The sequence below is a fragment of the Mycteria americana genome, chromosome 5 (assembly GCF_035582795.1).
Source record: "Mycteria americana isolate JAX WOST 10 ecotype Jacksonville Zoo and Gardens chromosome 5, USCA_MyAme_1.0, whole genome shotgun sequence".
In the NCBI taxonomy this organism is placed as follows: Eukaryota; Metazoa; Chordata; class Aves; order Ciconiiformes; family Ciconiidae; genus Mycteria; species Mycteria americana.
In genome coordinates, this window is record NC_134369.1 from 37060564 (window position 1) to 37087424 (window position 26861).

Here is a 26861-nt window from a genome sequence, read left to right on the forward strand (position 1 = left end):
TCTGCATTTTGTTTAAAGTTTATATAACCTGCATATTATTTGAAAACTAGCTGTTTTTCTAAGGTAGTATTAATTTTTACAAAAGCTGTATTAAAAATAACTACAATGATACACAGAAAAATGACTTATGGTTCTTGGGATAAGAAGTGAGTTCTAGCAGCGTCCTGCAACCCCGCAGTGCTAGAGTGACTATTCCTCCTCCCTTCCAGCATTCGATGTCACTTCTCAAACAATAGTCTAGGGAAGCAGCAAAGTAACACTGGGAGTTAAAGCTTGAAGAAAGAGAACTGCCACTGAGATCTGTTCTTGTCACCCCTCAACAGTGTGAAGCTGGTGGGAAGTGAGAGACTGCCAGCCTACTGTCTTTAAGAGTTCACAAAGTTGTGCAAAAATATGCCTGGAGAAGCAAGGGAGGGTTGGAAAGGCTGAGAAGAGAGAGGACAGGAGAGCCTAGGATACCATAAGGGAGTAAAGGCGGACGTTCGTGCCCTCCGGTTCCTCGGAGCAGGATACAAGTATACCAGATTTCTAGAGACTAATGTGAAAAGTAGGAGAAGGTTCCCACTGGCACTTACTCGGAATATTGTCTGCAGTACCGGGAGCCATCCTCCACAGGGGCAAGCTGGTGTTGGGAGCATGGGAGCAAGGTGCTCTCCCACACTGTCTCTGATTCCACAGCTGATCTCACGCAGGTGAAAGAAGCTACTGACTCAAGGGATGCTGCCCTGCCTCCATAGTTAGAAATAATTTTGCATATTTAGGGTACCTCTGAAGATAGCAAAAGTACTAATATTAAATCTGGAGAGATTAAAAGCTAAAGTTAAAAGAATATTACCATTATTTTAAGCGTAGGAAGACTTTATTATGAAATTATGACAAGGTTCATTATGACAGAATATTCTCTGTGGTTCCTAGTTGGTACTGGATTCAAAAGTGTAATTAAAACCGCAAACATTCATAATATGCTAGAAACTCTAGCAGAGCTAGGAAAAGAGAAGTCAAGTGAGTTGAATTAAAGAAAAGAGGCAGGAAATCCTGCTTCTTACTCTAAGCTATGACATTGATTTATTCCCTTACTATGGACCTTACACATGCAGTCAAGTCCTTGCTCTTAATCTGTGAGAGAGTGACAAAAGATTTCTGTAAACTGGCAATTGACCATTCTCCCAGTACAGAAAGAGGAGGAAGCAGCAACTAAACACACTGCAGTTTGGTAATACTGTACTGATCCAATGGCTTTTTTAGATTAGCTGCAACCTTGTGTTTTAAATTGAGAGCTCTGTAAAATTTCTTATTTAGCTCCTTTGATCCACTGTGTTTACTGAACATAGCTCTACATTTGAACCTTAATCCTCCTGAGCCTCAGCAACAGATTGTTTATTTCTCCTGTTATTGCCTACCTTCCTTGGATTGAGAATTACCTTAGGTAATATTAGTGATGTGTTTTAGTACTTAATTACTACCGAATTTAATATTGAATACAGTGTTACTGAACAGTAGTACACCTATCAAATGAAGTGATGGAAGCAAAGACTAAATACGATTCAGCTTTTTTTTTTTTTTTTTTTTTTGTAAGGAGGGAAAGGGTTTCGAGCAGTTCTATGAAAAAGCTGGATGCTGGTACTGAGATCAGTTTTTGGCTGGTATGTTGAACTGAATTAGATCATGAAGGAGCCAGATTTTTTTTTCCCCCATTCCTTATAGTTCTTCTTATTTTTTTTCAGACTGGTGCATATTAGAAATAAAATCTAGGCAGGTGGGCAGGACAATATGATAGAAATGCCAGGCATAAAAGCAAGTGGACAGGACAGCAAAAGAGCAAGTATCAGTGAGTAAGCAGACTCAAGAGCAGCAAGGGGACACTATAATCAAGAAGCAGGTGAAAAGGCAGGAGGAAAATGCCAGACATTCAGCAAGTCGATAAAGCAGTACCAAACAGTCAGCAGGTGTGCCAAGCAGCAGAAGAGCAATTCCGCAAAGTCAGCAGATGCACTCAGCAGGAAGGTGATGCCAGGCACTCGGAGCAGGAGACGGGGCAGTGGAAGGCCAATGCCCATGTGCAGTCAGATCGAAAGGACAATAAGGAGGCAATACATGCCATTCAACAGATGGACAGGGCAGTAGGTAGTCAGTGTCAAGCAATTAGCTGGTCAAGAGGTAATGCCAGACAGTCAGGCAAAGGGCCAAGATTTCGGGAGGACAATGCCACACAGCCAGCAGGTAGAGAGAATAAAAGAGAGTAGTGAACGCCAGGCAGTCCCCAGACAGGCAAGGCAGCAAAAGACCAAAGCCCATGAATAATCAGATGTGACTGTCAGCGAGGACAAAACATAAGCCTGCCAACTGATTGACAGGGCAGCAGGGTGGCAGTGCTTTTTCAATAACTTAGGATACCATGAGTGAAACAGTCCCAAGAATCTAGATGCTCACCCTCTGGTAATATCATTAGATCAGAGTGAACCATGAAAATCCACAGGAGAATAGCACACAAATGGAAACAGCAGATGAGTCTGACCCTAGCACTTGGGCAGGCCATGGGACCTTCCTATAAAATGAAAATATGAGAATCCACAAGAAAATCAAACAAATGGGAAAAATGTGTCTAAAAACTGTTTCTGATGATGATTAAAAAAGCAAAAAAATACTAGCAAAGAATTAGTTTGGAAATGATTGGGTGGGATTGAAGATGTTGCTTACCCCTCTCTGGAGCCCACATAATGGGAATGTTGGGAATTTCTGCAGCAGAAAAACAGAAGAGAAAAGGGATTTCTGACTCCCAGTTCAAGGAAAGCATGTCAATTTAGGACTGGGTAACCTCTTTGGGCAAAAAATAAGAATTCAACTGAATCTTTGCCCATCCCCAGATACATGCCTTTAATGAGGTTTGCGAAAAATTTAAGAAGCCCACATCAATTTCACCTCATGACATCCCACCCTTATTCCCCGAAACCACACTTACCTCTAGCACAAGGTGTATAAGAGGGGAAAGGGGGTGGTCTTGTGAGCTCATTCCCATATCCACTGCAAAATAACTTGCGAAGATGAACAGAAGTACCCATTAGCCACTGCTGGCCATTTGTGAGATAAACTGAAGAAGTCATTAGCTTTTACTCATCACTAGTGTAGGCTGGTGTTTGAATCTGGCTTAGATACACCCACACTCTAATGAAAAGAATTACTCTTATGAGTCTTGTGGGGTAATCCTGTTCTATGGCAAGCGTTGCAAAAGTACGAAACTTATCAACACCTTTTTTTACCTTGAATCTCTGCTTCTCTTTAACTTAAGCACTCTGTTATTTATCATGGTTGTTTTTTTACACAAATTAAACCATGTCTCAGAAATCTTAGCTGCTGCTCTATTTCAGAAACACAAAATGAACTCTGGAATGTAAGAACTGAGAAAATCCTAGCAGTAATAAAATTCAGTAATTTAACTCATCTGTCATTTCAGTCATGAGTCTTTTTATTAAGTATTTATTCAGTAAGTATCTTCCTAGCGACTAAAAGTCAACCAACCAGGAATCAAACTTCACTATTTCTGTCCTCTTGTAAGTCCACATTGTGTATGTACTTATCTGCCTGCACATTAACTTCTTATTGGTAACACTGAAAACCTACATCTCACTTTGATAAGGCAATAATATGCAACAAGAAGCCAACTCTTCCCTCTCCTGCAAACTATAGAGAACCTTAGACACAATAAAGGAATCATTAGTTCTGCTGTGCACTGCTGAATTAGGATTTGGAAAGGTCACAGAGACAGAATCCCTATGAATTTGCCATGTACTCATACGCAACAAAGCTTTTAGGGAATACAGTAGTAATTGGCTAAGCTGATGGAACGTTATTTATACTGATCCTCTGGGTATCAGCCATGCATTCTCCTTCTAGCTGAGCAATGCACAGGAATAATAGAGGCTAATATAACTTCAAATTTAGAAATTGGGGTCACAGAAGAGGAATTTCTTCCATATCCAAACTTTCCTGTACCAAACACTACTATTTGGGCTTAGAACAGAATGACGGGAAATTTAGGCAGAGGAGACCAAGTGACTTCCATCATATGATTAGTAATGGCATAAACCGGCCAGGAATAGCATACGCTGAGTAAACCAGAGTAGATAGTAATACTATAGAGTATGAGATACTTAGAGCATGCAATGGCAGTTTTATCAAATCCTGTGATTTTGTGGCCAGCACCAACTACAGTTAGCTGCACTACATCAAGAACAAAATTGCTAGCACCTTCTCTCCAAAGGGAGATCTTTCAAGGCTCAATGAACATGAACTATGACAAACTGATCTCAGCGAACCATAAGAAAATGTTTATTTGTGGAAGAAAAGATGGACTTTTTAAATCTAGTGAAATTTTAAATGTCAATAATAAATAATTAACAGATTATGCACCTCACTATTAATTTGTGTATTCTCATTACAAAAAATAATTGGGAAAAAGAATATATGCATGAAGTGACAAGAAGCTAAAATATCCGTAAATGGTCTAAATTAAGGTTAAAAAGTAATTATTTTCTTGTCCATAATTGATAAGACTTTCATGCCTAAGTGTGACAATAGTCATTTTGGTTTTCAATTCTGGTACTTTTACTGAGTTAACATTTTGCTAAAGCTTCACTGCTCCACGTGGTAGCAATTAGCAGAAGCGGGCAAAGGACCATTTATAATCCTAAGAATAACTGCTGAAGCCAGCTGCTTTCCAAGACTCTTCTAGTTTCTTTCCACTTAGTGGCTGGAAGAGGTCCTACGTAGCAGGCAAGGAGCACATGAGAAAATCTCTACCCTTTAATAAGTATTAGTTTTAATGATCAACTATTTTAATAGTAAGTCATTTTGCTATTCTGGTGCACTTATGTCAAAAGGACTAACTCACTCAATTTTTGATACATCTTAAATCCAAACTAGTATTTGCCCTCTAGTTATCATTTCTTTAAGCTTCTTTGACAGAGAAGTCTTCCTAACGTGTCTATACATTTTTTTAGTTAATTTTCTCCATATTAAGCTTTTATTAAACTCTTTGTAATAGACCATGACCAGAAAAAAAAACACATTAAGGGCAAGAATTGCATAGTTACAGGCCTGACGATGTTTTCAAGATTATTTTGCCTTAACCTGACGTTTAATTTTGTTCAGTTCCCTATTATCTGCTGTGAAGAGATGTTTTAATGGAAACTATTTTTGGAAATGCCTAAAAGGAAAAAAATTCCAAAAATTCCCAATTGAAAATTTTGTTACGCAGAAGTCTGATGGCAGGCATATTTTTCTCCCCCAGTTACAGAAAGGACTGCAAGATCTACCCCCTGTTGCGGCTACACTGCTAATAGGAGCCAAGCCAGTTAATTTAAACTAACAGAGAGATGTCCATATGAGCTGTGGTCCCTACAGTGAAAACACAGCTAAAAGGCATCAGTAATGCCAAGAGGAGGAGAACCCTTCTCTTTACCCTGATAAAATGTAAATTATAATCGTATTGTTCTTCTGGGTGTATTTTTTAAAGTATTTGGGATCACTGGGATATGAACCATTTGTCCATCCACAGGATATGCTGAATCTTCTTCCAAGTTCCATTCTGAAATTACCTTGGAACAAAAAACTTAACTGCAAAATTTAAGATAAAAAAGCAAGATTTCCTGGCTCGTTACTGTGGCTTTGCTTCTCATTCTATGAAACATTCAAATCCCTTACTGCTCTTTTACTACTGTTTTCTTCTTTTCAACAGAGCTTGCAAATATTCATACATGTTTGAAAGACAGAAAACAGAAGTTCTATTTGCTATTTGAGAGTATTAAGGAAAGCTAAAATAAAGTAAATAATAGTTGATCCTCAAATGGGCAAAATACCCAACTGCTTAACAAGAATTCTATTACTATTATCTTTAGGATATGATGGTCAGATGACTTTACACAGAAGGTTAATACATTAGTTCAATAATTTAAAAGATATTTGCTCCAGCACCCTCAGCCAATATTCTCAGAGTTGTGCATTTTCAAAAGAGAGACAGAGAAGCAATTAATGTAATCCTTTTGGGCACAGGAAACAAAATTGCTTATTTATTAATTTCAGGATCCATTTGATTCAAACTATCTTCTCATTTAACATATACAGAACATAAGGCTAGAATCTAGTTTGGTCTTCCGCACAGGATAACTCATTAAATATCATCCATGAATTCTGCAAGGAGTACAAGATAACTTGAGTTTTATAAGACATCTCTCCCACAATCAATCACTTTTGATTTGACAGGATTAAAACAGAGAATACAGCTCTTCTTTAGGGAATTTGTTTGTGTGATTCATGTCTCATTGTTGAACAAACCCACCCAAACACACAAAAACCTTCCATTATGATGATTCTCTTATTAGACTTTTCTGGCTTGAGTTTCCTATCACCAGCTATTGTTACAACTCTCTTTAGTAGACTAAGCAAGCCATTGCTACCTTACATTATTATTTCCTAAAGAAAATACAGTATTTTAATAATAGTAATACAGTGTATACCTTACATTATTATTTCCCAAACAAAGTACAGGTAAAAACCAAGTTATTTCCCACTATTCTTTTTGATAAACTAAACAGACTGAGTTGTTTAACTCTCACAGAAAGGATCTCTCCTAGCCATCATGTATTTTTTTGACGTTTTTCTATATCCACTGTGACATTTGAAACTTTTTAAAAAGGGAGTGTCAGAAAAATATGCAGCTTTCCCTTTTAGACACATCAATCCCATATACAGAGGCAAAAGTATCCTCTGTATTCCTATTCCTTTTTTTTCCCCACCATCTTCATACTTGTGTATGTCGGGAAATCTAGACAGAAACAAGGTGAGACATATGTTCTTTCAATCCAGCATCTCAGCTGGATACACACAAACAAGGAAATGCGTTCAAAACTGCTGTTTATGTAGCAGAATATCAAGAATTTACCAAGCCCTCTTTATTTATGAAAATTAGCATTCTTCAGGAATGCTCTCTCTGCATGTATTTCCTCCTTCAATTTTTTTTTTTTTTTTTTTTTTTTTTTGGGGGGGGTGGGGTGGGGTGGGGTGGGGTGAGTGGCTTCTTTTCTTTTTTTGTGTAACCTCTGGTATTCGAGAAAATGGAGCTGAAATGGGATCTGGCTCCCTTTGCTCTCACATTTCTCACTATAGCTGTCCTGGCAGCTCACAGGTGTTTGCACGCAGTGACTGCAGTTGACGATAACACAACCAAGCTCTTCAGTGATGCTGGCACATTACCAAGTTTTCCTGAGAAACTCAAACAAGAGAAGAGAAAGCGCACTTTTTAGCACTTCATAAGTCAGCTAAATCAGTTTGGAATTTCCCAAAACACAGGCACTTCTGTAACCTGACAGTGTACTGTGTAGTGCAAATAATCTGTATACTGTATACCAGCTTCTCGAAGAAACTGGTAATGGTTGTTTAGTGAAAAGTGTTCTGCAACTAAATATATCAATTCTGCTGTAACAACATGCCTTCCAAATACAAGATTTAAAATCTAATTATAGAAATTTTAATTAAATGAATAAGGTACACAAATGTATTTAGATTTGTATAGCACCAAATACAGCGTTTCAAATAATAAATTTTATTGAAAAATTAAAGCAGACTGGACAAAGGCCTAATCATATAAGCTAGGAACTGTCTGGAGGACTAAGAAAAAGTGAATGAATGGTACCTTACAGAGTTGTTGATTAACTTCTAACAGAGTAGCACAGAATTTGGAAGGAGTCTGTCACAGAGCAGTCTATTCCATTTAAGCATATTTGTTGTCTAGATGCACCTGGCAAGGTTTCATAATTCAGACCCTTTAGGAGCAAGCTGGGTTGGAAACATAATTTTCTAAGAAATATGGAGAACAATAGTTCTCAAAAGGTCTGATGGCAAGTTACAGGATCAGACACCATACATACATGGCACACTTCATTATACAATAGCTCTACACAGAAATCAAACTTGACAGGGAGCGAGACCTCCATTAAGAGATACGGAAAACTGCAGTCTTAAAACAGACTACAAAAATAAATGCTGAAAAAGGTTATTAAATTGAAAGTACCTTTAATATCGAAGGGTGAAAAACTGAAACAACAGCCTGGGTAATTAGAGGTTGTACGATTTCATCGTATTCCTATCACAAAATGACTAATGTCCCATGTGAGATGAAGACTTCATTCCTCCTCACTATGGAGCAGTGAAGTGACAGTTTGTAAAAAGAAAAGGAGTTTCATTTAGCCCACTGACAACACTAAGATGTTTTTGGTATGGCGCTAAGGAGAGTTGACTACTGCTGAAGAAGTACTTCCATATCCACAATGAACAATACTAGAAATCCTGCTGCTCTGGAAAGGCATTATTTGAACCAGGGAGGACGAAAAATCCTAGATATTATGTCTAGTTTAAATTATTGCCTATTAAATGAAAGTTGTTATTTGAAATGTCTCAGTGGATTTGGGTTAATCCGGGGGGAACACGTGTTGCTGTGAGAGTATGGCTATAACATGACATACCCTGTTGTGTCACGAGCACCTTATTTCATTAACAAAGTTGAAGGGAAAGCAAACAAACAGACAGAACACATGAAAATTACAAATAATAGGGATTAGAAGGGTTGTCAACACTATGTGGGACAGACAAATGGAAGGATACAGACATTAAAATAGCCTGTAGAAATAAAATGGAATTTGAAGAAAAATTCACACTAAATTCTAAGGGGAAACTTGGGAAACAGCAATAGTGAAAGATACCTTAGGGAACTGGGAAAAGCCAGGTGATAGAAAATTTGCAATTGGTAATGATTATAAAAAAGCTGGTGCAAGTTTGAATTGAACATACAAAGACTTTATATCACAGCAGAATAGAGAATTTCTTCTCTCCAGACATGGCTTTTGTGTGGCTAGGTTTGGAGTATCTTGTTCATTCTGAGCATGCTTTTTTCAGAAAGATCCTGAAAAATAGGAGGGAGTTCCAGAGAACAACGGTTTCTTTTCATAGACTAGAGAACTTTGATGAAAGAATAAACAAATATGCATATATTGTCAGATTAAATGAAAACAACTTTGTGTCTAAATACATTTAAAAGACAGTCTATAAATATTGAAGAATATAATCAGCAAGAACCGAAAGGAGCATTCATAACTTTTCAAGGGCATTGGAGAAGGAGGACTGTAAGGAAACATCTGTCTGGTTTTACATTATGGAAGAGAGCTCTTCTATGCTTCTTCTAAAGTCTTCTTATCTTAAAATTTCAGGGCTGACAATTATCTGCAGTGTGGCTGAACTATTTGTGAATACACATACCGACACAGCTCAAGGATGTCTAGCATCAGTTGAGGCACAATAAGTTGACTTCTGTTGCTATTATCTAAGTACATAAAATTAGTCTCGTAGGGGGCAAACAAGACTTGTGAGCCACACTAGAGATGAAGGATAAGAAAACAGCTAGAAGATTCTGTTAGGGGCAGACAAGTGAATTTTTTGGATGTACAATTTTGCAAAAGAATAAATGTAAAAATAGAGAAGACAAAAGATAGAAAACTGCACAGAGCACCTGCATACATGAGATTTTTCCTTTCTCCCTTGTATTGACCAACAGCAACAGAGAAAATTCATTTCCATATCAAAGGATACCTAGTTAATAGATAAAAATGCTGCCACATTATTTAAATATTTTCACAAAATATAATGTATATTATCATTAACATTCTGTAAGAACTGTAACTGTCTACCACTCAAGTATTGTAGATCCAAGGAAAAAATGTTTGCATCTGGAAATACAAAACAAAAGTTCACTAAATAACTTAACTTTGGCCATATGTAAAGCCCTGATCTCTGTCCAGCAACAAACACTTTTTAAATCAACAAGCAGACCGTATGAGAATTTCCAGTATGGATTTAAATACTACTCCCATAAATTACAGGCAAAATAAGATAGTAAAAAAAAAAAAAAAGTGGTTGTATCTACAAAATTAAGCCTACACTTTGGCTTTAGTTCAAATGCGATCTACCATCAACTGCCATAACAGACGAAGAATTGCAGCATTCACTAATAACATCTACAAGACAGTCTCCTTCAAATTCAGCCATCCATTGGGTGAATTTTGGGTTTTAAATATCCACAGGTATTTCATCACTTCTGGTCACATAGACAAGAAGGTGAAGGATATTCACACTGCTTAATTCAACTGACCCTCACCCCTCAAAATGTGAATCATAGTAACTAATTCAAAAGCTTCTCCCCACCCACTGGCTAGACTAAGGCTACAAATTTAGGGACCAGAGATAGGTAAGGAAAATCAGATATTGCGAATACTCGTAAAATCATCTATTCCATTATAAGAAAAAAAAAGTCATTACACATCATTGAAACAACTGCAATAACCTGGTATGATTCCAATATAGTGTTCAAAAGGCAACGTGAGTGAGGAAACAGAGTAATTTTTCTTGAAACTTAATCATAAATTTCTGAAGTTTCAAGAAGTTATTTTTAATAGATACATTATGCTAGGCACTTAATTTCAATTTAATCAATAATTACAAAATTCAGTTAACGTTAATTCTTTGGGCTGTAAATACTCTCAGGAACTAGCTTTATCTTGTACAGTACAATAGCAATTACGTATCTATGCTCAGAAAAGGAAGCAGAAAAAATGTGTTTTCTAATCAAAAGTACAGGAGGATTAAGGAGAAGCAGGACTGAATCATTCCAGCTGAAATATGACCCGAGGGACTACTCTCCCTACTCACAGGAAAAATGCTAAAATATCTTCCAGTATCAGGTTTAATGATTCCCAGTTTTAAAATCATGTCTTAAAGATGACATCTCAATAGCACAATGTCATGATCACATCATTTCATTATCAGTTCAGTAATGAGAGGAGAGCATGCTGGACTAACACCATACACAGAAGAGATCAAAACCATTTCCTACATCAATGCAAGTTTTCCTGATGGCTTGCTATTGCACATTTCATGTTGACATAATCAATTTTCCATTTTGAACTGGTTCTCTCATTGACCCAAAAGACATAAAACATGGGGCCAAAGCTTATGCTTCTTCATATGTTTTTGTTATGACACATGCTGGCAAACTAGTCTTCTTCCCTTAAAAACATTTGCTTGAATGAATGATCTAATAAACCCTATCATAAGAACAAACCTTATCATTGCCACTTAAAATAAAATAAAATAAATGTAATAGAAACTGGGATTCAATGTAATAATGTAATTGTAAAAAATGTAATAAAACCTGGGATTCAATCTCTCCACAGTGATTTAAGTTTAGTCTTGCAAGTTAATCCAACTTAAATGAGTGAAAAGTGAGTATATACTGTCCTATATGAATTCTTTTTAAGTATGGGAATAATTCGACAGTCAGAACACTTAATTCTGTTATAACCAACCTAAGTCTTGCATACCTATTATGTTTAAAAGCAATACATTTTTTCTTCAGTACAAGTTAGTAATGATTTTTATATCAATGTGTTTTTATTATATAGTCTAAAGACACTTCCAACAACTCAGATAATTTTTAAAATGGCTCACTGTAACATCAAAACTAATCGAACAAATCATCTCCACCTGTCTTAAATGATTAGTTTGAGTAACAGCAATGAAGCAATGTAAGGAAAATACTAGGTGTTTATGTGTAGAGTTCTCTTATTTATTTCTTGTCCTAAATGCTGCTTGAGAATCTGTGGCTAATTTTTGGCACTGGCTGCAATGCTTCCTCTGGCACTACTGCCTAAGCTCGACCCAGCATAAAGCTAATAAATCAGGAAAACCAAAGCAGAAATTCAAGCCTCCTTTTACACAGTGCTGGGAATACAACCTTCCAAACCATTAAGTTAGTTTGCAAGTAAGGGACCAATTCAATCAACACACTTTTCACTTTTGTGTTGCTTTAGCACAGTGAATCATCTGCAAATTCAGTTTCACTAGCTAGTACACTGTGGTCATCTTATAGTGTTCCCACTTTCTGATACATAGACCCGTAGGTTTTAGTTACTTAAGGTTTCTAGTATATAATCTAAAAGACATCAGAAGTAACGTAAGGAGCATTTTCTTTACATGTTTGTTTAGTTACAGAAATGTTATACAATAAATTAAAAAATATTTTTAGATTCCTAATGGAAAAAAGTTCAACTGCAGCCATGGTTGACAGAATACATTTGTAAATAAAAAGCATTGTAGGCATGTTATAATGAACTCAAATCAACTCTAAGTTGAAAGTCTAAGCAATTGAAAACTTATATGAGTACTTATATGAGTACAGTATATGAGAAATCTAAATATGTTAAATTATGGAAATAAACACTTCAGGCACTCAATCTTAATTCTGCCCTTTAGTGAACATAAACAAAAAAAAGTATGTGATTTTAAAAGTTCATATTAATCTAATTTGGAACCATAAATACCAAAATACTTCAACAGCAATCACACAGTCGTTTCATATTACAACTCATGGCCACGAGGTTATTAGGCTAAGTTTCTTTTTTTTTTTTTTTTTTTTTTCTCCTTACCTTAGCTCCTTATAAGTGGAATGTAACCAGATTTCCTGTGCAACATTTACTGGTGCAGGTTACCTCCATCTCTGTGCCTGTTTAGCTTTTTTTGACAACACGGTATCAAGCAAAGCAATAGCAGCTTTGCACAGAGTTTTTCCCCCCCTACCATCTGCCTCTCACACTCTAACCTATAATGCAGTAGTTATCAATGCAGTAGCCTGCAAGGGAGAATTAAGGGATCTCTCTTATACCACTTTTCCTTGTGCGGGACATAACAAAAGCCACACATGTTTTTCCTTAGCAGTGTTGTACTGCAGTGCTAAGGAAAATTACGCCAAAAAACTGTTAGAATTTTGTTTTGTAAGGGGACTGGAAATCCATTATACTATGCCACATTTTAGTTTGAAAATCATTTCGGGTCAGAACCCAAGGTCAGAGTAATTCTCTTGTGCTATATTCCCTATTGCTTTTTCTGCTTCCAAGTTGTGTATCACTTGACCTGTCCAGAGATACTGCAAAGTAAAGTTACAGAGGAAATTTCAAAAAAATATCACCTCGCTCCCCCAGACTCATACATTTCTACACCAAAGGGCAGATTTTTCTTATTCCAGGACTATCTCACCTCTGGAGTGACATCTCGTGGCGCAAACCCTGTTCCTCCAGTTGTTAAAATCAAATTAAGTTCCTTTTCATCACACCAATCTATCAGCGTCTCCTGAAAGAGAACATGAATCCTGTCAGATCTAACAAGTAATATGTAGGATATAGTTATCTCAGAAAACACCTGAAGACTTGAAATGCCTTAAAAACAGACACACACACAATAAATACAGGGAACTGTAAAATCAGGGAATTGTTTTTTTATACAAAGATTTTAAACCACTATTTATAACCAACATATGACAGAATAATTCAAGTATCCATCATAATATTTTTGGAAATGGAAACTGAAATTCTGTTCTCCATCTCTTGACCTGAAATGGAAAACAAGAATTCACAGTTATTCATTTATGTCACTGCTTATTTTGATTTTGAGATATAAATATAATGCTTTGACACATGTTAATAGAATATGTGCATTTACTTTAGATTACATGGTTGATTCTTACTACAGTAACTTTGGTTTCTGTGCTCCACTTTTAATAGCCTGAAAAAAGCAAGAACCACATATTTGTAAGCTTATCTACTAAAAGATGCAATAATACACCTGACACAGCAACACAAAAGATTATCTATAATTATCTTTTCTACATTCCCTACAACATCTCAGTAGGACTGTGTATACCAGTTCCAAGGCTGGACTAAGAAAGCTTAATAAATCTGTCATCTAAAATCAATGACTTACAATACTGGTGAACTCATGATACTAGAGAAGTGTTTAATTTGATTTGCATTCATTTTTTAAAATGACATTTTACACTAGTTTTCAAATGGTGATAAAAATTTGACATAAGCAGAAAATTTATTTAGTCTCAATATGATTATATCACTTATCCTTCATACTCTACTGTGGGCTAGCACAACAGCAGAATGTCTCCTTGGAGCTCAAAATTAGCTGTGTTACATGAAGTACACTCATGTATTAAACAGTAAAGTATCCATCTGCAGAAATCAGTCAGATGAATTACTTAGACAGCTTTCCTTATTCTAGCAAAGAAACCTCATTCTTTGAAAAAGCTTAGGGCACATTTATGTTTCTGGAGTATTATATTGGGGAGGAACGAACTGTTTTGGTGACTGTTGGCTAGAAGCTTATTATTTATCATAAAATTAGATCTGAGCAATATACTGATTAAAAAAACTTAAAATATTGTTGATGGTCATAAAACTGTCCAGAACATTTTAAAAAGTACTACCGATTTAGATTAATCCTCAGGTGCATGTTCTGCAGGCTTAGCACTGCTATGTAACTTCCAGTTAAGAGAAAGCTCATATACAGCCTCTTCCAAATTGCAGGTAGAATAACTTGTGTCTGCCTGCAAGCCTCATCATGCAAAATGTATCCAAGGATTACTTGAAGAAGTGGCAAAGCCGAAGGTTCTGTCTTTATTTCTCCTCTCTTTACTCATTCCTTCCACTTCCCCATTTGCATTATCTCTTGTCTTTATTAAAATCACATCCATCTTTTTACTCTCCCCGTTTGGAGGACGGCACTCTACTTAGGTGGGCTGTAAATTACCAGAAGTTTCTGGTGGTATGAACATTTCAAATAAGCTCAAGAAAAGAACACAGATAATGTCTCAGACCTGTACATAAATGAACTATTAAGTGTGACTTTTGACTTACGTTTTGAAAAAATGTGAATTACAGTAGTAAAAGGCATTTTAAGTCTTAAAATTGTTTCAATAACATAGATATGCATCAGAAAAATTATTTTAAAGTGGTGGCATCTTCTCTATTTTATCATCTAGAAACATATTTGTCTTGATTTCAAACAGCTACAAATTTCAGAGAATACTTGAGAGAAGTTCAGTGTAAAAAAGGTGTTTGGCAAAGTTAGAGCTTAATATTGTATATATTTCGAAAATTATTATCATCAAGAAAAATTTGTCAGTATAAAACAGGAGGGAGAGATTTTGTGATTTTTTTTTTTTAATGAAGCATTTATCATTAGATAAAATAAAACTTGCCAAAGTCCAACAGGTTTTATAGAGAAAATAATTCCTTCCTCTGTTCTCATTTTGCTACAGTTCAATAATACTCCAGTTAACAGAGAAAAAAGTATCATATGATAGCCTACAAAAAGCTAAAGAAATCAGTATACACCCTAACTCTTCAAATAAACTGAGCAATAATTAAATGCCTATTACTGCTATTCCATCAGTGTACTTAGGCAGACATATAATTCTCTATCAAGTTCTAGCTATAGTAAAGAAACATAAGCTTTCAGTAAGAAGACCTTTGACTATGAGGCAGTAAGCTTGGGTTTCATTGTATTTTAGAAGTGTAAACCGTACCGCTTAGATCTTTTAAAAACATGGAAAAATACCTGAGACTGATATTCAGCTTATTTACTTTCTCTCTAGCCCACAAAACTCTATCCCACAAAACATTCTCATTGACAGTTTACGTATCTAAAAAAGGAAGCACCACCACAACCAACTGAGGACAAAAGGCTACTCGTATTCACTTTGCTGCTGCCAGCAGTCCAGCTAGATTCTCCACTGGCTTTGCACGGAACTGAATTTGCTGTGTCTTCAAATGAGAATTCCTCTAGGCCAGGGACCTGATACTTGGCTTTACTGATGCTATACAAACAAAATGATTATATAACATTTCAACCAGAGAAAATTTCATTAAATAAATTTTTGTGCATCTTTCTGCTCTTCTATTGTTTCATTGATGATAAGCTTTCAAGATAAAATGAGACTAGGTCAACAGGTTATGGACACCACTATCACTCCATTCAAGTCAATGGAATTATGCTGATGGATAGAAAACACAGTATCTGGCTCTGAAAAATTACTCCCAAATTTTAAAAAGCCAGAACAAAACTACAGACCTCCAGAAGAAAACAACCAATAAATAGCTTAATATTTTTAACAATTAATATCCTAAAACAGGCTTTATCAGTTATTTTCTAGTGTCAAGGTAGACAAGGAGAAATGAAATCATTATAGTCAGTTCCTTTAGACACATTTTTACTTCAAAAGCACACAACTGTAATTCTAACCTGTTCAGATTTCACTGAAGTCCTAGAATAATTATATTAATTATGTTTTTCTGCACAGAAATAAAATGTCAGCCCAGTTGTCTCCTTAAGCTTTGAATTAGATCTGGTGCCCTGTTCTCTCTACCTATTTCTTTGTATTTTCTCTTTTAAATACATTTAAATTTCTCTCATTTAATTAAGTAAGAAATCCTTGGGTCTAACATACAATTTATTTCCATCTCTTGCTCCAAAGAGCTCCTTTCAATCACTCCTCTCTCTCCCAACTTGGAACTACTTGTTGGACTTCCTATGCGCTGCCTGATCGTGAAATTATTTCAGTTATACCACTGATCATCAAAAACTTTGCTTATGATCTGTTTGAATTTTCTCATGACCAGTGCTGATTTCACCAGCGCAGAAAAACCTCGCCTCATTCTTCCTCTGAGTTCTTAGTCCTTCACATGTAAATTAATCAATTTTAAGGCCAATAAAGATAATTAACTCATGGAAAGAATGCCTACAATGTGTGGCACAGTGCAGAGACTCTATGTTTACCACAAATACATGCTTGAAAATTCATACAGGCACCGTCACATTAAGACACACTAAGTCCAAAAGCTGTACAGATGCATTCTTGTGGCACCACACCTAAGCTAGTGCTACCTGACATTTCAGTCAGTGAATGGCCATAACACTTACAGACATATTTTCTTCTGTGGAGGTAACTTAAGCATCTCAATGTCCAAGATGCAAAACTGCCATTAGTCTAAGTTGCAATGGGCAAGTCACAGAATTTTGGTCATTTCCTCCTGTATTTAAATCCCAGGATTCAAGCATCTGTTCACTAAACTACCCAGCCTTGATCAGAAGGATTCAAGAGAGAGAAAATACATCATAATTTAATTTAGTAGGGTTTTCCAGCAGCTATTCATGTTTATCATTAAGTATGTGTTGTGTTTCTAGTAACTGTTTCTTACTAATAATTTCTGTGGGATAACACCCCACCCCCGATATGCAAGAAACCTGCTCACAGAATGCACAATGGTCATGGTTAGCAAAGTGGGGTATTTTTAACTCCATTAATGTACGATCCTCTAATCTCTGCAAGTAAGTGAACAGGAGAAACAAATAGGGATTCCCTTCTGGAATGAAAGAAACAGTTCCCTGATCTTTGGAGATAACTGAGGTTTGTGCGTTTCTCATCTTAGTAAATTTTTGCAGTCTCTTGCAATAAAGCCTTATTACAATCATGGGCACTCTACGTTTCTGTCCTTATTTGCTACTTTCCTTAAATAATGGAGTAGAGCAGTTCTACATGTGTAATTAATTATTTCCTTTTCAGAGTGACAGAGGCATCCACAATATTGACACAATATTATTAAGTGACACAATAATTGTAAAGTGACACAATATTATTAAGCATGCTGTTAGCCAGGAATTTAAACTTGAGAAAGGTTGCAAGACTCCTCCAGTCCTCTTACTGCTACTTTATGCTGCTCTTCCACATAGATATTGAGACTATGAGTAATGCCCTTAACTGGAGAAGTACTACAAAGCACACAAAAATGGTCACCATGGGTCAGACTAAATGCCTACACAGAAGAGCTGAGGTCTTGAGGACTGTTCCTTTCCTATGATGCTACAGTCCTATGGTATTTCTTGTCTTTCTTCTTGTCCTTTTTTTGCCATCACTTTGCTATGAGAGTGTGATAACAGTCTGATGTGTTTATGCTTCCAAAATGATTAGAAAACTTTCCTACAAGTCAGTATTATGGTGCTTATTCCTGGGATTAATATGTATACCTTTTTTCTTATCAATGTCATTTGCTTCATAATACAAGGACTGTAAAAATAATTCTCAATACATATGTGTACTTTTCATACACCTTAACCATTGGAATATGACATGTACACTGTTACCATTTAAAACAGTCATTAGGAAAGAATAGGGAAATGTTGAAAAGAATATAAACAGGCAGGTTTTCATAAAGAAACCATACAGAATTCTTCCATTCTATATTCAGTATTGAAACTGGTTAAGTACTCCTATAGTTAACAAAGATGTTTGGTATTTTGGCATACGCAAAATTTTTCTAGCACAGGGCAAACTTGAAGTTATTTCACCCTCTGTGCACCACTAATCACATATGAAGGACCATTTAAAATATGTTAAAATTTAATTGAAATTGCTGAACAAATATCAATGTTAAATATGAAATTTAATTATGAAACAATATACATTTATTTACATTGGACTTTGAGACAGAAGTAAGTTAGTATAAGCTGTTTTACAGACACGCATACTATCCAGAAGTTCTCAAAACAACTTTACGTGACTCAAAAGATCGTTGTGGCTTCTGGGAAAAACTACTGATAGCGCTTAGAAATGCAAAAGTCTGTGTTCTCCAGCACAGATCTTCTAAAAACTACAAGCTCTGTAAAATTATATAACTTCTACATTTGCAAATAAATCCTGTTTACTCTAGGACAGTATGTTTCAAAATGCAAGGAAAAAACATTTAACAGTATGTTCTTAAAGCTATAATGATAACTTTCCTTAGCAATCCAAGTCAAATCAGAAGAACTGTTGTATAAAAAGCCACATTAAATATCAATTTAATTTTTTCTCGCACTTTGTGGTCTCATGCTGGAAGAGCTACAAGGGTATTTGAGATCATTTTCATTTATGATTATCTAACATCATCATAATGAAGAAATTATAGTGAATGAGAATATGGAAAAACATATCAAAGAAGAGAAAGTCTGCACAGTCACAGATTTGTGAAGAAAACTGGATGTCATTTGACCACGGAGTTTCAGGAATACAGGAATTGGCACATTAAGATCTCATAACAACCTTTACTTAGTCAGGTGGCTTGAACTACTCCAGATCCCAGCTCACTAAAGATTATCCCTGATACTATGGCATAAGAGAGCACACATAACTGCATGAATCAGGAATTCATGTCACAGCACACAAATAAAAAGCAGGAAAAAAGAAAAAGAAAAGGTAAAAGTAACCCAATTGTTCCTTTGTGGTATTATTTAGGAGTTTGAATCTTCTCTATTCAGCTGACCATGGCTAGTCTGTTAATTTAGAAGGGAAAATCAAGTACTGAGGAGCATGCAAGAACATGAATACCCACATAAAGCAAAGGCACTGCAGGAAAGATAGAGCCGAGTTCAACATTCAGTTTGAAAAAGAGGGAAGGCCTTAGAAATGTTAACATATTCTTGGAATGAATTTCATATTTTTTGCCCTATTTCTTGTGAAGGTTTTATTTCTTATGCTCACAATCTTTCTCTTAATTGCTTGAAAGCTTTGCTGAAATGTAGAGGCATAAAGATACTCTTATGTGTGGAGAAACAACTTAGCAAGTAATCAATCTCAAAATGATTTAAGAATATTAGAAAATGAAATACTAAAACACCATGAAAATATGTTCAACATTTTCTATTACCTCCACTCCTTTTTTTCCTTCCCCCACCAACAAAAGGCAGAAAGTAAGAGAAATGTAAGGGTTCTGTTCAGAGCGTAATCACTGTAGCCAAGAGACTTGGATGAAATGCAAGTACGTTTCTCAATGTGTCCAAATAGACCTTTTCATCTTTTGAGATATTACTGAACATAGTTAGTAGTCTTTTGAAGATTCTACAGATATATTTGCAGTTTTCAGCATCACAGTCATTTTGCATTGGTTTTTTTTTTTCTAAATACAGTTTTCTAAATACTAAGCTAATATATTAAAAGAAGTCGTAAAAATGCAACTATTTTACTGAAATGCAAAACTAAAGGAAGAAAGTAATAAAAATGTACTCTATAAATGGAAATTTAATTATAGGCATTTTCCATTTGAAATAAATTGCAGCTATCAAATATTTCAAGGTTCAACATACCTATACAGCCTGTAACGTAACCTTTTTTTAAAAAGTACTTAACTTCTTCTAAAAGCTACTATTCATTATAATTATCCCTAAAACAGGGAAAAAAAAAAGGCACTGAAGTGCAATGCTCAACAAAGTTCATCTATGCAAATGTGTAGGGAAAGTCAAGCAGAGAGATGTGCAAACACTGAAGTGTTTGCTGGTCAAACCACCAGGACTGGGAGCGCCAACACTGAAGTAGTCAGCTTTTTAAGGGCTGAGACTGGCAAAAAAATTTCTCACTATTACGCTGGGGAAAGGTAAAGACAGTATAGGCCACATCCAAGATTGACTCCACGAAATAAAAGTGCAGTTTTAAATGTTTTGTGCCAATTTCCTCTCAGAAAGACAAGGGAGGGATTCTTAATTCAAGCTAACTACCCTGACATATTAGTCTTAGTATAATCAAGAAAAACTGTGATTTTATTGTATGATTTAACAAACTGAATTAAAATCTACAAGGAGATCTAGATCAGATGCAAACCATAAGTCTATATGTGCAACAAGGAAAAAGACTCGTTTCCTTCTGTATGAAAATCTGTTCCCATCTACTGCTGGTACCACTGATATCCTCCTAGAGCGCATGCTAAGGTCTTGAAGTCACGGCTGCTCACTGGAAAGGATCAGTCACTCCAGCATAACAGTTTTCCTCAGATGCCTGGAGGAAGCGATAGAACTTAAGAGAGTCAGAAGAGTAAGAATTAGGTATTTTCCAAACATGTCTGTTTCTTGAAACAACTTTCCTGTCCACTCTGAATTTGGCAGATATATACATGTGTGTAGGCATATATGCACACATGCTGATCTTTACATAATAAAAATGTACTAGTAAAAGCACTAAAGTTCAATGTCTCTCATTTCTATCATGCGTAAAAGACCTATCTCTAAAATATAATGTTTACTTACTAAAATAAATGTTACAGTAGTAATAAATACCCTATGTTTTTTTTTAAGAATTTATTTGAAATCAATTAAAAATTAAATAAAAGAAAAACATAATGCCTCCTTGCCAGTATTGCTTTTCCCAGTGAGAATCTTGACATCTAATATATATTCCTCTGATTATTCCTACAACAACACAAGCTAAAATAGCAACTGGAATCAAAAGCAAAGGAAAAAAAGCATAAAACCAACTAAATTAATCCAACACTGCTCACTAATAATAGATAAACAGAAATTTTCTCTCTTTCTCTCTCTTTTTTTTTTTTTTAAATTAAAGCAGCACTTCAAAGACCTGTTATCACAACATATAAATGCTTGGTTTCGGAGCCATAAATTTCAGGTTAATTGTGCAGAACAAGATGACTTTTTCCACATTTTCTTCTCCTTTGCATACATTAATGTTCATCTAAGGTTGTTTAAAAGACTGTTTACTCTGAGTTTTCTTCTCAGAATGTGAAAAGGCAGCTTGATATTACACACAAGTCAGTAACTTTGTAAAACTAGAATTCTTTACAATATTTCATCTGTGTGTACCACATCTACAGCACATGTGTCTCATGCACCACAGATCAGAAGTTTCACCGAACTTTGCTGGCTGTAACTAAGCCCAGATAAGCTACGTCTTAATCTTACCAAAAACATAGAAATGGCAAAGCCAGAGAAAACCAACTGTAAATTTCTTTGAGCTGCCAAGACAACGCTAACTGCTTCAACTCTAAGAAACTGGTAAAAGCATGTCCATCATATAGGCAAGGCGATACATTTCAGAGAACTCCAAGTACAAACACTTAAGAATCATATTTCTGTAACAGCCCTCAACTCACATAACCTGCACTTCTTAGAAACTATATTTGAAACTAACCACTTGCAGAATTTGCATGTACGTATTTGCATGCAGACACAACTACATCTTGAGTTTAAGCCAGGTTATACTCTGTGTCTGCTTGTTCTGTTTAATGGGCAGGAAGTGCAGTGGATTAAAAAATGACAAGGCTTCTGTGATTAAAAACAAACACATGAGGAACCCAGCTGTGGAAAAAAATGTTTAAACTCAAATGTTTGCCTTTCTGTAACTATGAAGTTTTAAAAAACAATGTAACTGTAAAAATATAATTGATTCTTCCAGAACCCAGTTCAGTTTCTAGCTTCATTTTCTAATAGTAAATACAATCTTACATGTTACTTCATACACTTAGCTACAACTGTGTAAGACATCATTTTCTTTTACTTTTCAAGTAATACTACAACTTATGTAATTTCAATTTTTGGTGTAGCTCTCAATGGAAATGACAAATTGAAGAGAGTGAGAATACACAAATACCTAAACAAGGTCAGGACGGGGGAAAAGAGACAAGAGATGAAACCATTAGAGAGACAGCGAGCTACTCAGCGTAATGCAGTTTGTGGTATAAATTCCCCCACGTGTGTATTGTTCATGCATATCACCCATAGAGTCAAGAATGAAATTGCTTTTAAAATAAAATCTACCGCTTTACCTGTGAAAATACAGTAAAGAAAATTTACCTACCAACGCACGGCTGCTGTACTTTGAGATACTTAGTCCATACATATACTCTAAGAGTGGGTGGGCTCGCGGCCTGCCCTGGAGTGTCCGGGAGGGGCGCTCTAGCTCCTCCCCTCTTCCTGCTTGAGGCATGACATACAGGGCAGAGTGCATCCGCCACCACTTCAGTTCCTCTTAAATGCACAACCAAACCTGAAAGAGATTCAGAAAGAGGGGAAAGGCAGGTAGGAGACTAATGTACATGCAGACTATACCTCTCAAAGAACACCAGTTACTGACCAGTAACCTTTCTTCTTTGAGTCTGCATGTACATTCCCACAACAACTCACGCTGAACAGTTACCTTTGCCTTTTACCACCCAGGAGAAGGCCTGAGGACTCCCACAAACAACGGCGGCATCGCTCCACGGAAGGCTGAAACAGCCCTGGATACTATTAGACTATTAATGCCGGGTGAAAGCAAAGACAGAACTCCAGGTGGCCTTACAGCAAATGTCCAAATACCATACAATACAGATACTAAGTTCGCCCAGAGAGCTAATAGAATTTGCTTTGGCCATGGGGGGGAAGTGCCTCAGTCCACACAGAGCCAGAAAGCCATCTGAACAATCGTGTGAAGTCAGCTGAACTTCTGGATATTCCCACAGTGCAACGAGCAAAGAAACAAACTAAAAGGCTTGGACCTGTGAAGAGAAATGGTAAAGTCCTCATGAAATCAAGAATGTGAAGTATAAAATTCCATCAAAGAAGCATAAGATCTGGAAACAAGTACTGGAGGACTAGTTGCCTGGCTACTCTGGAACTTTGGCACCACTTCAGGAAAGAATTTTGGATGACTGAAGAACAGATACTCTGCCCTTATAAAAGTAGTATGTAAAATGGCAGCAGTAAGGACCTGTATACTTCAGCAGCTAGCTGAGAAAACTATCACCAGATGTGCCACTTTCATAGACACAAGCAGAAGAAGTAAGAATTTAAGAGCTCAAAAAGGGAGAAGGAACCACTATAATGCAGTGGTTTTCCAAGACTATTCAGTCATGAACAATTCAATACATCCTGATCAGCTCTGTTAGGAAGCTATGAGTTGTGAGGTGTGAGAACATGAGTGCACTCAGAGAGAACAACCTGGTACCCTCACCAAGGTACAGAAAGAAATCAAAGGGACTGCATATAACAAATAACCTAAAAGAGCTGAGATCAAAGCAGCAACAAACACATCATACAGAAAATACTGTTTTCTCATAGAGTATGCGTGTCTAGATGATACTTTCACACTACCGGCTGTCTTTACTCTGGAGAGTAGCAAGAACTGACTACCCTAGAGATTGATTAATGTTTTGACACGGAGGGTCCTGAGCTTGCCACAGACTGAAGAAGAGCCAGGGAAGAGCTAAAATACAATGTCTGTGGATACTACAAAAGAAAGCTCACATAGCAGCGTATGAATACACCCACTGTCAGAACAAGGTGAAATTACACAAAAAATAACAAGTTTGTCTTTACTGACTATTTCTCTATATGTGTGCCAATTCTAGTAACTTACAATCAATATACCATAAAAGGAGAAGCAGCATTTTGCAAGCCTAATCCAAGCAAAATTGCTGTATGGCTCTATTAAGCCAGGCAGCTGAATGAGATGCCAAAACAATGAGTATATTTTAGCAAAAGCACATGCAATATTGCAAAGAACAGACTTACTTGGGTCCTGTAAAGAATACCCCTAACGGAAACAGCAAAAGTCAGTTGTATCCTCACAGAAATTTCCTTGGAGAAGTCTAGTTCATCAGATTCTAAAGAATATACTAAAATGGGCCTGGATGGAATCTCAGTTATTCTCTCTCTGTCCAGTTCAGGATTATTTTGTCATTCCTGACAGACACCTGTCTACAAGACATGCTCTTAAACATCAGTAAACATTTACTTTTGGACAAACGACCACTGGAAGGGTAGGTGAATAAACTGGTTTAAATGAAAATCTGAACTTTTGGAAGAAATGTAGAGATTTGGTCTAAAGTATCACTTCTATCTTAAAAAGGAGTGTAAATAGAGTCAAAGCCGCTTACATCAGGGCTCACCATCTTCTGTATGCAACAAAGAACATTGTTATGTCAAACAAGTAAGACTGTGAAGAATCACATTAATATTTGCCATCGCTGGAGGTATTTAAAAGACGTTTGGATGAGGTGCTTAGGGACATGGTATAGTGGTGGTCTTGGTAGTGTTAGGTTTATGGTTGGACTCGATGATCTTAAAGGTCTTTTCCAACCTATACGATTCTGTGATTCTGTGATTCCAAATTTGAGTTAACTCTTCTATTTAAAATGGAAGTCTGATAATCACTGTAGGATGAAGAGAATTTACATGCTACCAAACTGGTTGATGAAGTGCTGAAATAGCTGCTGGATGTATACTAGCCTCATGAGTTTCCAATAATTCTAATATTCTAGAGTACTGAGAAACAAAGCCCTCACAGAAGATGGATTCCTCCTGAAGTGAAACCATTTCCATTTCGTAGCACATGTAAAGGGTATGGACCGTTTCCTACCCTGAACCAAAATGTTCTGTATGGTTAATAGTCAAATATGTTATTACACTTCACTGTATGAAAACTGAGGCCTGAATGATGCATGTGTCTATTGGTCTGAATGATCAGTGTGGGGAAAAGGCAGAATGGCTAGAGTAGATGCTCGCAAGCTCCTGTATTCCAGGTACTGATACTGTTCAAGCCAGAATGGAGTGACTGTGGTGACTCAGACACTGCTTTTTCTTAACCACCACAGATTAAGAGTATTGGTAGATAACCATAGATCTGAAATGCATGGAATTAAAAAGACATCTCCCTACCAACTCAGATGTTCTTCCCATCTAGAGAAGAAATCTTTGCATTTCTTGATGTCATCAACCATGGATTAATCTTTGGTGAATAATACTGTCAATACAATTGCCTATTTAGATATTCAGAGAAGTATCTGTTAAGAAGATGTGGCAGCATATTTTGAAGATCCTGACGATAATGATTGTAACACTTATTTTATAGCAAGCACAACAATTCCATAGATGGAGTCATTACGTAACAGATGGATCTAGCACCTCCCTGCTTGCTCATGCAGTGCATTGTGATGGTGCTATTCACCCAAAAATCATTATTCTGATCATCAGTGTATAGATACAGAAGAGCACTCGAATTTTGCCTAGCAACATTTACTAGAAGATGCCTCTCTTACAACTAAGAAGCCATCCTTACTGACATCTCTACATGTTTGTAGTGGATCCCCCTACCAGCTGAGAGATTTTAAGATTACTATCTGTCAGCTGTATTCATTCTGTAACACGTAATTATAATGCATAAATTAAATCTAAGATGTTTCCAGCCAACCAGTGCATGTACAGGCCACGTGACCTAACAACTAAAGGCATGATCTTATTGTGATCTATGGTTGTCTTGGCACTGTTCAGATTGTTTCAGAAAAATGTTCTTTTGCCCTGGTGAAGCCTACCAAGCCAACAATAAAATCCCTTTTCTGAATATAAATTAGATGGGAATTATCTGTGTTTATCCCTCTACCATAGTGTAAAATAAAAAAGTATTTGTAGAGAACCCTGAATGTTATGTGTGTGTTTATGGAGAAATGATTCTTGTACAAATCAGGTCACTACATGTGAGTATGCAGGGATATTTCTTTTTCCCCAGGAAAAATTACTACCACAAATAAGGAACTAATTACAGAGTACTATTTTTAGATGATAAATGACCTTCCAGGTCTAATAATCAATGTCACATTTAGCTTCCAGAAGATAATAAGCCATCAGGAAGAAAGCCCCTTCATCCAAAACTAAGCATTGTCCTTTATTTCTCCAAATATAAGGAAGGTATGGACATCCTGCTCTGATATATTCTTGTGATACAGATATACAAACAATGAAGAAAAAGGTATACGCAAGAAAGGAAAGAAGACTGGAGTATTCTGGAACTGATTAGACTGTCTGCACTTCTCGATTATCTGTTGAGTAGGAATAATCTTGGAGACCCTGCAAATGATTCTCAAAAGGGATAAGGAAAGGATAAAAATAAATTGAGATTCATTGATGGTTCTTAATGCAAACAACACGTTGACAGCTGTTGAAGGCAATGAAAAATAAATAACTGTGATCATTAGAGAAAAAAAGTCTTTTCCCTATGAGCCCTTGCTTTTTTCTCTAGAGATAGAGCACAACAGAAGAATAACCGAATGAGCTAGTAATAGGCTGTCTTGCTGATTAGGTTATTGGTTATTCCTGAACTCTGGAGTATAAGCATCCAAAGACTA

At 36.3% G+C, this 26861-nt stretch overlaps 1 protein-coding gene across 9 annotated transcripts in view; it reads right to left on the minus strand.

Moving 5' to 3' along the window:
* GPHN (gephyrin) overlaps positions 1–26861 on the minus strand; it is a 306539-nt gene that overhangs the window by 136189 nt on the left and 143489 nt on the right. For 6 of the 9 annotated variants that reach the window (XR_012775918.1, XM_075502988.1, XM_075502986.1 and 3 more), the window contains exon 4: positions 13135–13227. The exons of 2 other annotated variants lie outside the window; for them this stretch is intronic. Coding sequence is in view for 6 of the 7 variants with exons in the window: in XM_075502988.1 (XP_075359103.1) it covers positions 13135–13227 (93 nt within the window). In the remaining variant the exon portion in view is untranslated. Of the gene's footprint in view, positions 1–13134; positions 13228–22558; positions 22605–26861 lie in introns of those variants that run through there. One more of the 9 variants, XM_075502987.1, reaches the window with a different exon arrangement.